Source organism: Microtus oregoni, unplaced genomic scaffold, assembly GCF_018167655.1.
Source record: "Microtus oregoni isolate MIOR12 unplaced genomic scaffold, Mior012 000049F_ref0000343, whole genome shotgun sequence".
Taxonomy (NCBI): domain Eukaryota; kingdom Metazoa; phylum Chordata; class Mammalia; order Rodentia; family Cricetidae; genus Microtus; species Microtus oregoni.
The window spans coordinates 11158041-11170127 of NW_024543223.1; the positions used below are offsets into that span (position 1 = coordinate 11158041).

General features: G+C 38.3%; 2 protein-coding genes across 4 annotated transcripts in view; both read right to left on the reverse strand.

The window, feature by feature from the left end:
• The window catches only part of Rab28 (RAB28, member RAS oncogene family), an 89686-nt gene that overhangs the window by 51305 nt on the left and 26294 nt on the right, over nucleotides 1–12087 (reverse strand). The window lies entirely within an intron of this gene.
• On the reverse strand, nucleotides 2390–4190 carry LOC121436534 (heterogeneous nuclear ribonucleoprotein L-like). Its single transcript, XM_041636528.1, is given in 3 exon segments — nucleotides 2390–3159; nucleotides 3162–3201; nucleotides 3204–4190. Coding segments are annotated over 3 exon segments (1782 nt in total). The 5' UTR covers nucleotides 4176–4190.

Sequence of the window (12087 nt, forward strand, 5' to 3'; positions counted from 1 at the left end):
TGTATATTGATATAACTTTAGGATATATTTATCATATTGCATTATACATTTCTATCTCTGATCAAGATACTTAATGCATTGTTTACATTTTGAGGTCATTGTTCTCATTTGCTGCATAGTTGTTTAAAGATCATTTACTACTCTAATATGAAGTCTTAGTTTTTAAGTTATACAGGTATTAGAATTATAGGTCAATAGTCATCCATATTTGTCATACTTGTAGTTAGACTATTCAATTTCTTTAGATATATAGAAAGAAATTGTATTCCGCATAGATAGGTAATCTTCAACCACTTTAAAGAACTGCAGGATATGGCATGTAAATACATTAGAGTTCTGCTAATGCTCCTAGCAGCACCCATCTATTCCCGAGAGAATGTTGAGCACCGAAGACACTCCACTTGGAGCTTGTTTTCTTCTTGGCAAAAGTGGCCTTTGGACTAGGAACTGACCATGCCTCGACCACTGAAAAAATGCAGTGTCCAGACTGGACAAGCAGAATATAAGAAAAAAGACTACCAAACCTTGCCAAGTCAGAGTAAGACAGTTTTGAAAATGGTCCTGCCTCGGAAAATGGTCTGTCAGTTATTCTAGGCCTTAGCAAAAGTTGGTTGCTCCAACATTGCAAATGAGACTTTTGGTGATTGCCCAGGTAACCAGTTGTCTTTGTCATTTACTATACATTTTGGAAGTTGCTTGATTACACTTCCTGCCTATTCAAGTAATATTATCTCCCTTATCCCCCTTCTCGGGTCTTCGATGGGGCTGAAGACTAGATAGTCATAGTTACTTTCCTCATATGACTTAGCCAAGCCATTTCAAATACAAGACTTAGACTCATTATGATAAAATAATTATTAAAACAATTAGCATATGTTTCTTGCTTAATATTGTTTATGTTGGTTGTAATTCTAATTTTTATACTTATATTTGTGCGTATTGTATATAGTTTTGTATTAGGTTTGGAACTCTCTTATTTAGACAAAAGGAGAAAGTAATGGGGAATTTCCTTCAGTCAATGGACCCTTTTATTATACTCAATTCTGAGCTAGTGTGGGATTATTTTATTCATGTTTGCCTTCAGGCAAACACCTGATGCACATACATACATTTAGGCAAAACACTCAATCTAAAAACAGCAAAATTAAGAAATCAAAACACCCAGAAGTCAAACACATTTCATTAGTTCTGCTACTATTACACTGGCCCACCTGCGTTATATTAGAAGCCTCTCATCTGGTCTCCCTGCTTTCACTCTTAACCAATACCAAATATTCTCACATTTTACAGTGTTCATTTTCAAATACTACCTAACTCACCTTGTTCAAAACTCTCAGTGGCTATATTAGTTAGGGTTTTTATTGCTGCAATGAAACACCATGATTAAAAAACAAGTTGGGGAGAAAAGGGGGTTTTGGCTTATATTTCCATTTTGTAGTCCATCACTGAAGGAAGCCAAGACAGGAACTCAAACAGCAGGAACCTGGAGGCAGGAGCTGATGCAGAAGTCATGAAAAGGTGTTGCGTACTAGCTTCCTCCACATAGCTGGCTCAGCCTGCTTTCTTATACAGAACTCAAGACCACCAGTCCAAGGGTGGCACCAATGGCCTGGGCCCTCCCCCATCAATCACTAATTAAGAATATGCTTTAAAGTTGAATCTTATGGAGGCATTTTTTCAATTGTAGTTCCCTCCTTTCAGATAACTCTAGCTTCTGTCAAGTTGACATAAGACTAGCTAACATAGTGGCTATCCATCATACTCAAGGTAAAAGCTGGTTTTATTCCTGGATAGTTCTCTCTTCATTTCCTACCCTATTCCTAAGCCAATTACACATATACACAAACTACTACATATAGCTATATAAACATATGCACAAATGTGGAACATTCACACTCATCGCTTTGTGGCTCCCAGAAGGAAATATTACACCCCAGGGCCTCTGCTCCAGTTGTCCTCCTGTACTTGAACTCATCTCATCTCTGAACATCAAATGACTCTTGCTATCTCTCCTCCTCTACAACTATGTTCAAATGTCATCTTTGCAGGCTGTCTCTACTATAATTAGGATCTTTTTTTTTTTTAGCTTCCAAACCATTTTATTGAAATGTGTGCCAAGATACATGGGCAGCACAAATGTATGAACAGGGAAAAATAAAAATCACACGTACAGTTATCTTAAAAAGTGAAGGTTAATCTTGGCAGATATCATTTCCCCTCCCCCCCTCCAGAGTTCCAGCATTTCTGTTGTGGTTAAGCATCTACTGAACTAGCACTTAAAAAGGAAACAAGAACTGCAAAAAATAAATCAAAACAGAACAAAACCAAAGAAAACCAACAGCATAAAGGAAAGAGATGTCTTCCTGCTTGATGTGCTCGTCCCAGCAAATTAGGAGGTGTGCTGTGCGGTGGAGAAGCACAGCTTCAAAGTGTATGGGTACAGGCCATTTGGGTTTTTCATCTGGTAATGGTTCAGGAAGCCCAATGTCTCCAGGGCATCGCTCTTAGAATCCCACTCCAGCAGCCCAGAAGAGCTGCGTTCGCTTTTGCCTGAAAATACTTTCACAGAGGTTGGCCGCTTCACTCCCAGCTCATCACAGATCTCAAAGAACTTCTCCTCAGTCACCTCCAGGGGAGCATTGAAGAAGTGCAGTACATTGCTAGGGTGCTGGATACGGTTCTTGGTTGCCTGCTCTGGGGTGGAGAACCGATTGTTCCTTGACTCGCTGAAGTCTTTTTAACTGCAGGACCCGTCTTCTAGCCCGTATGACTGGCCAGGCATAATGGCTGGTTGCTTGGAAACACAGACATTCATCTTCTGCCCAAACATGAAGTTGTTGTTAAGGTGAGTAATGGCTCGGTCCACAGCATAGCCATCAGCCATCTCCACCATGGCAGCCCCCGGCTTGCTTTTCATAAATTTCACCTTCTCCACATTGCCATACAAGCAGAAGACATTGAAGACTCGATCACAGTTCATCTTAGATTGATCCAAGCCATAGACCATGAGCACAGGGCTGTCAGCGTGCGGGCCATAGTCGGGTGGTGGGGGAGGGGGTGGGGGATGACCATACTGGGAGCCATAGCGACTTGGGCCCCGACGGTGACCCCCCACAGGTGGGCCCATCCTTCTCCCTTCGTAGTGAGGTGGGGGGGGGCATGGCCCTCATCATGGTAATGGCTGTGGTACCCACCATGGGGGGCCCTCCTGGGGGATGGGAAGGAAAGAGAGGGAGGACGGGTGAGAATTTTCGCGGCGGACGACGGGCAGGGGCACATGAGCCACGGGAGTCCACGGAGAGGAACCCCCTGACCTCACCATATTCTGCAGGATGATCTCCCAGGAGAGGGGGCTGCCGCTGGCGTTTGTTGGGATTACTGCCAGGGTCACCTTGTCCACTGAGGTTGGGGTTTGTGTAGTCCCAAGTATCCTGATCATTCTTGAACACATTTAAATGGGTAGGCTTTGCATACTCGATCTTCAGAGTGCAACAGCCAGAATAGATGTCAGCCCCATTAAGAGAGGCCTTAGCCCGCTGGGCACTTTGCACAGAGTCAAATTCCACCATAGCCTGGACTCCATTCTTCCGAAAAATGACAATTCTCTGAACAGGACCACAAGGATTACAGATAGTATAAAGAACATCCGTGGTTATGGAGTAGATGGGGTTCAGGATGGTAAACAGAAGCACACTGTTGACGCTCCGGGAGTCGTCTGAGTCCCCGGGACGAGAGATCTTCTGGCTGGTAGAGTAATTGACAAAAGCAGGGTGACCAGCAATGTAGATCTGGTTGTCTGCTGCGTAGTTCACTGCGTTACAAGCCCCCAGCACATCTTCGAACTCCACCAGCGCCTGTCTCTTCTTTGACATCACCACCACATAGCTGATGGGTCCAAATTCTTGCAGGGCTTCCACAAGGTCAGCTTCCACCACACCATCAATCAGGCCCCTGATGTGGACAACTGGGGAGGCAGGGGTTTTGTGGGGGTCATCGTAGTTCTCCCCACGGCCGCCACCCGCCGCCACGGATCCTCCGCCGCCGCCGCCGCCGCCTCCGTGCTGGTCGCCAGCGTTTTCAGTCTTCAGTCGTTTAGGGGCTCGGCCTCCCTCGTTGCCGCAGCCGTAATAGCGACCACCACCGCCTCCGCCACCCGCCGCCCCCATCTTCACCATCGCTCCTGCCCGCCTCAGCTGCTTGTCCGGCTGCTGCCTCTGCTAGAGCCGCCGACGCCGCTTCTCCTATAATTAGGAACTTGAAAACATTGTCCAAATTTTCTTTTTCATCTTCACTGCTTTATCTACCACCATAATATTAATGATTATTTGACATATATTTTGCTTACTTCCTTATTAAATTTGTCTTTCCCAATAGAAAAGACAGCTAGATGAAGGGAAGGGTTTTGTCAGTATGTTGTTCATTTCTGTATCCCCAATACCTAAATCAATGATCAATGTACTTGTTGAATATTTACTGAATGGAGAATTCAAATAATAAAACAAACATCTGCTGAGTTGCTGTATTTGCATTGTAAGACTAGACATTTGAAATTTCAAAAACATAAAATAATTTTAATTCAAGTTGAGGAACAAGTTCAAATAAAATATAAATATGCAAGTATAAACGTATGTAAATTTTACAACTCTCCCAAAGACCCTGAGTCTGGCCACATTTCCAAGAAACACCTGGCCAATTATAAGAATTCAGCAAGTCTTTGCTAAACTTATCATTATTGTTGGTATTATTATTGTTGTTGTTATCTACTATCATTATGTACCTTTTTCTGTAAAAGGTCACTTGAATTTTTTAATTTAACAAGTGAATGACAGAACTAGCCAAAGGGGTCATCTGTAGAACTGAGCATGTAATACAGTGTTACAGTACTTGCCTAAGCCAACTGAGGATTTGAGTTCAATCTCTATATCACAACAAACAAAAATAGTTTCATCCCCAGTTATGTAGCAGGAAACTCAGCATGGTATCCCTTTTCTAGCCAACACCATCCCCAAAGGATGACAAAGATCTACTCCAATCTGCTTCCCCTAATCATCCCATTATCCCAGCCCCAACTCCAGCAGATACCCCCTGCTAACCTACAGGCCCTGTTTGCCAGAAAACCAGGTAAACTGCCCAAAGAGCTCTTCTCTCTCTGTTCTCCCAGATCCAATCCCTAATTCTGCAGCAGAACAGCCATGGCAGCCTTCCCTGTTCTCCTGTGGATCCCATAGATCTTCCTCTTCTTCTTCCTTCCATTCATTGCTTTTTCACAGACCCCAACCCCAGCAGGCACACCCTGCTAACCCAAACGCAGCTCCTACCAGGGCAACAAGTAAACTGAAGGTGGCCCACACCTCTCCTACTGCTCCTGAGATCCAATCCCCCAGTCTCATCCCCATCTCTGTTGTGGAAAACCTTCCTAGTCTCCCTTTCCTATCTGGCCCTATCCTCACTGAATTGCAAAGACCTTGTCCTCCAAACTTTCCTCTCCCAAATCATCCCAACTATGCAGCCTCTGAAAGCAGCGAACATTCCCTGTGAATACGTCAGCTGAGCAGACCAGTAAAAAGGCAACACAAAATCATCACACTCTCCAAAGATCCAGAGAGGAAAGAAAAATCAAGAAACAAAACACTCACACAACAAAGAAAAACTCAGCACCTACACCTATAATCATCCTAAACCCAGATGCCTAGACACTAGCATAAAAACACAGTAACAGCCAGGGCAATATGTCTCCATTAGAGCACAGCTATACTACTGCAGAAAGCCCTGAATATTCCAACGTGATTAAAGCTCAAGAAAAAGACCTTAAAATGACATGAAGAGGATACGAGTCCTTAAAAAGGAAATTACTAAAATCCCTTAAAGAAACCCAGGAAAACACAAACAATTGGAGGAACTTAATAAATCCCTTAAAGAAAGCCAAGAAAACAAAAACAAACAGCTGAAACAACAAATAAATCTGTTCAAGACCTAAAAATAGAAAAAGAGACAATAAAAAAACATAAATTGAGGGAATTCTGAAAATGAAAAATTTAGGAATTCAAACAGGAACTACAGAGGGAGGCTTCATGAACAAAATACACATGGAAGAAAGAATCTCAGCCAATGAAGATACGATGGAAGAAATGGATACATCAGTCAAAGAGAATGTTAAATCTGAAAAATTATTGATACAAGACATCCAGGAAATCTGAAACACTATGAAAATACAAAATCTAAGGATAATAGAATAGAGGAATGAAAAGAATGAAAAATCAAAGGCCCAGAAAATATTTTCAACAAAATCATAGAAGAAAACTTTACTAACATAAAAAAGGAGATGCCTCTGAAGGTACAATAAGCATACAGAACACCAAATAGATTGGACCAGAAGAGAAAGTCCCTTGCTACATTATAAAGCAAAATACTAAACATACAGAAAAAACCAAAAAATATTAAAAACTGCAAGGGGGAAAGATCATGTAACATAAAGGCAGTCCTACTAGAATTATACCCAACTTCTCAATGAAGACTCTAAAAGACAGAAGGGCCTGGATAGATGTGCTGAAGACTCTAAGGTAGTCTGCCAGCCCAGACTACCACACCCAGCAAAGTTTTCACTCACCATAGATAGAGAAAAGAAGATATGCAGTAGGGAGAGCCTGCTTATTCTTCCCAGCCAACCAGCTAGCTTACACCCGAAATAACCACACAGAAACTATACTAATTAAAACACTGCTTGGCTATTAGCTCTAGCTTCTTAATGGCTAACTCTTGCATATAAGTTTAACCCATGTCCATTAATCTGTGTATCGCCACGTGGCAGTGGCTTACCAGTGATTCTAACTGGTATTCATCTCAGGCAGAAGATCCATGGCTTCTCTCTGACTCTGCTTTCTTCCTCCCAGAATTCAGTTCTGTCTTCTCTGCCTACCTAAATTCTGCCTTATCAAGGGCCCAAAGCAGTTTCTTTATTAACCAATGGAAGCAACACAAAGACAGAAGGACCTCCTACACCAAAATATTCTATGATAAAGTCAAATTTAAACAATATCTACAAATCCAGTCTTTCAGAAGGTGCTAGAAGGAAAATGCCTACCTAAGGTGGTTAAATACATCCATGAAAACATAGGAAATAAGTAATCTCTCACCAACAAAATCAAAAGAAGAGAGGCACACACAAAAACTCTCTCTCTCACACACACACACATACACACATACATATACAAGCACACAGATACACAGACACATACACACAAACACACACACATACAGGCACACAGACACACTATCACCAATAACAGCAACAAAACAACAGGAATAAACAATCATTGGTCACTTGTATCTCTCATTATCAATAGTCTCAATTTTCCAATAAAAAGACATAGACTAACAAAAGATATTTAAAAACAAGATCCATCCTTATGCTGCATCAAGAAGCATACCTTAACATTGAAGAGAAACAGTACATCAGAGTAAAGGGTTAGAAAAAGATAATCAAAGCAAATGGACCTAAGAAGTATGCAAATATTAAATATTTTAATACCTAACAAAATAAAATTCAAAGCAAAACCAATCAAAAGATATACATAAGGATACAAAATATTCATCAAAAAAATCCACAAAAATGACATTTCAATTCTTAACATCTTTGACCTAACACAATGGCACCCAAGTTTGTAAGAGAAACATTACTACAGCTTAAATTACATATTGACCCTCACACATTGACAGTAGAGACTTCAATAATCCACTCTCACCAATGGACAAGTCATGCAGACAAAATCTAAACAGGAGCTAGCTATAATAATAAACTATTAAAGGGGCCTAGTTTTTAATCAATAAAATGTTCAAATCACCCTTTCACAAAGCTATCTGTCTTACAGCTGTTTTTAATATTAATCCAATGTTTAATAATTTTTTTCTAAAATTTAAAATCAGTATTACATCATAAAAGAAACAATAGGAGAATAGGGGATAACTCTGTAGTTAAAAGAGCATTTGCTGCTTTTCCAGAAGACCCTAGTTCAATTCCCAATACACACATCAGGCTGATCACCTAGGGGATCCAAACGTATCTTTAAGCTTTCATGGGCACTCAATAAAAAAAAAAAAAGAACAACAGAACAATACAAACAAAAAATGAACAAAAAGAAGGTAGACTATGCTTTCAAATGATTACAAAACTCCCCAAAACAAAGCAAACAAAACTAAACACATACTATTTCTTCAGCTATGTAATTTGCAACACGGTTAAAATGATCTGAGGCACCTTATCTGAAATCACTACAAAATAACAAAATGCTATAACTAAAGCAAGCGTCATGTAAAAATCAGGTTTGATTGTGCTTATAAAGCAGTAGTCATTTAATGTTCTCATCCCTACACCAATCTAGAGGTATGTTTACACACTAGATTTGTAAACAGAAGTCATCCAAGTAATCCTGAAATAGGCCAGCATTCCCTGAAGTGCTGTATACATGCAAAGACCCATGATAGAAGGCTATGTCTCATCTATGTTCAAGTACTTTCTTCCAATAACTTCTATTAAGCAAATAATCACAACTTTGCTTTAAAAATGTACATGTCAGGGCTGGAGAGATGGCTCAGTGGTTAAGAGCATTGCCTGCTCTTCCAAAGGTCCTGAGTTCAATTCCCAGCAACCACATGGTGGCTCACAACCATCTGTAATGAGGTCTGGCGCCCTCTTCTGGCCTGCAGGCATACAGACAGAACATTGTATACATAATAAATAAATAAATATTTTAAAAAAAATGTACATGTCAAGAGAAGAAAAAGCAACAGGAACAGAAGCATCAGGCCCACCTAAAAAGACACCTGGGTCTGGTGCTCTGGAATTGCTACAAAAGGAAGTAAAGTATTAAATAAACTAAAGAAGGAAAGGAGCAGAAAACTTCCGTTTAGAATTATAAACAGAATGAACATTACAAGTTCTCAATAGAGTTATGATTTATAAATTAGAGCTTTCTTAAGTAAATGTATTTTCTATAATACTGAAGATGACAAATTTTATAGGAGTTGATACCCTTCACGGTAAGAATCAATGTTAGCTATTTAGTAGTTTCACCTATTTACTGTCCACATAAAAGAATTCTCAAAGTCTCAACAAATTTACAGTATAGTTAAACATATTTCTGCAAATATTACATGGCCTTTACTTATACTCTATTTTTTAAATATATGTATATATTATATATGTATATATGTAATACATATATATGTATTATATATATATGTTCTTAAAAGACTTCTGGTAATTTTATTTAGAGCATCAATACATTTCCAACTTCAAATGTATTTATTTTTGTAATACATGCCCACTGAGTACAGAGAACACAACTTACAGGGTATGTTAAAATGTAACCTTTCAACTTCCCAATGTAAAACATCACTTCCTGGGCAGATAGTACTCCAGGAACAATCAATCACTGTTAGGAAGAATATACACTCAACATTGTTAAATAGTCCTGATGCACTCTTCTCTATGCCCTCATCTGTCATGAAGATTGTTTAAAAATCTGAGTTATTAGTCTTTATTTGGGAAAGGATCTGGTTAATATCTTTAAGAGCAGAAATCATTCATCCATCCACTCTATGCCAGTGCATGATAATTCCTACCCCCAATACATGTTCCTGATAACCACTAACCAAGAAGCTATAAATCAGTACCAGGGCAGCTCCCATGCAGCCCCTGTTAACTCTGTTTACAATCTGTCCGCCTCAGAATGTGAGCTAGCTGGGGAAGACGCTAGCTGATTGATCAGGTAGTAAGAAAACATAAGAGATTAAAGATAGAGAATGACAAATTAAAATGGTACATAATTATAAAGTATAAGCTAAATTTTAAAGCAATCATTAAAAAGTTAACATTCCTAAATTTTCATTTTATTTGTTATAATTTTGCCTAAAGCACTAAAAAGAAATGAAAATTATACTTCAACGCAGACAAAAATTTCTAACAGCAAACTTTCTAATTTTTTTATATTTATGTAATCTAATAAATGACATGAAATTGATACTTTGTTTCAAACATGACCCAGCATAATACAATTGTCATGCAGTTTCTAAAAAACTCACACTGGTACTATTCTCTAAGAAGGCCTTTAAGCCATCTAAAGATATATTTTCTATATTGAGAAAAACCATTTTCATGTCATATGCATGAACAAAGTCCTCAAGTTACTTTTTAAAATAAAGAATGAATATCATTTTTCCTAACACCATGGACCACAAACACTTCTAGTTCCAACAGAATTTATGAATAGACTTTTATCCATTGTGCAGATGATGGTATTCTTAATTTTCATAAAGTTTAGTTTTAGTGTAGAAAGACACATAAGAAACAGTAGCATATGACAATGAAACTACACAGATTGCTGAATATAATGACAACACAAAGGCCTAGGTGGTTCCTTGATATTGAGTTGCCAAAAGCATTAACTTTAAAATGACTTTTTGGATGAAACAAGAGTGACAAACTACAGCTAACAGAAAGGAAAGATCAAAGGGGAAAACATTTTATGCAGAAGAAACTCTGATGTACAAATGAACTGGGAATGACTTATAGAAAGAAAGGCCCAGGACGATGTAGAAGTGAGGACCAAGCCTTGAGTATAGGAAACTAGATGATGAAGTATGCAAAGTAGGCAAGAGTCAGTTTGCCTAGACCTAGATAACCAGAAAAAAAAAAAAAGATTTCACTCTGAAAACAGTGAAAAGGGCAAAGGTTTTAAATAGAAACAGCCTATGATTTTTCCTTCAGAAACTAACTGAACAAAGCAAAGAGCTGAAACACCAGTCAGGAAGCTGTCTATATGACAGGAATGGCCAGACCTACCAAGGTGCCCATAAGTGAACATAATAAATCAAATACTCCTAAGCTCTACAACATGGCCTCTTCAAGTAAGAGTTCCCCAAAGCTGGAAAAGCAAGACTTTCAAAGGCGGAAAAATAGGGATTAAGCCAGGTGGATTCAGCTCCCTGCCTTTTATGCATGTAATTGTTCCCAGATGTAACATAGCCAAAGATCTTAACAGAATCACTAACCACTTCTTGAGAAGTACCTCTGGCTCAATCTTTGAGAAAATTAACAATAGTCAGCTTAATATGCCATAGATAGCATCTTAAAGTTTGTTGAATAAAGGCCCTCCTCCACCACACAGTAAAACAAACAAACAAACCTATCATTAAAAGGAGAGAGAAAATTAATAAGCTGGTGACAAAGGACTTCCTAAAAACCATTTCCTCCCTCTCAGTTTCATAGGACATCTATTTCCAAACTAATAAGACTATAATTTGATCATCCAGATAGACACTATATACACTTCATGCTTTTAAAAAGCTATTATGATTAACACTAAAATTAAAATTTGTTTCATATGCATAAAGCATTCATTACTTTTCATATAATAATTCATCTAATCTTTAAACTGACTTATTAAACAGAAACTACTACACTAATTCCAGATGTAAAGAATTAAGCCTTAAAGGTGTAAAGACACGCATTTCTGTTAAATGTAGAAATTGTATTTATAAATAAAGTACCATATTTAAAGCCCTGCAATCTTAAAACTCCACTTTTTACTTCAGGTACGATCTTATATTGTACAAAAAAATATCATTAGCTAATGTCTGACAGAGCTTTAAAATAGAATATAGGGTAAAACAAATTATTTTAATTATTATGCATACTTTAGTACTACATATTGATGTTCACAAGGTCCTATATATCAATCATTCTGACCATTTCCAAAAAAAACAAGTCCCTCCTTCTTTAGTTATTTCCTTTACTTAGGTACACAGGTAAGTATAAGAAATTAATTTAGAGATATAATTCAGTAGATAAGTAGTAACATAAAAATAAACCCATAACTAAACAACATAAAATTACCCTCTATCTTCAGCCTAAGTCTCTAAGAGTTTCTTATTTTTAATAAAAAGCAAGTAAACATATAGTCTAAGGAAAAGTTCACAATGTTACGAATTCACACATATGCTCCCCTATTAACTTTAGCTAAGACTTAACTACTGCCAGTAATATTTCTGCAGACTATATTTCTTTTCAACAAATTCTTTATCTAAAAG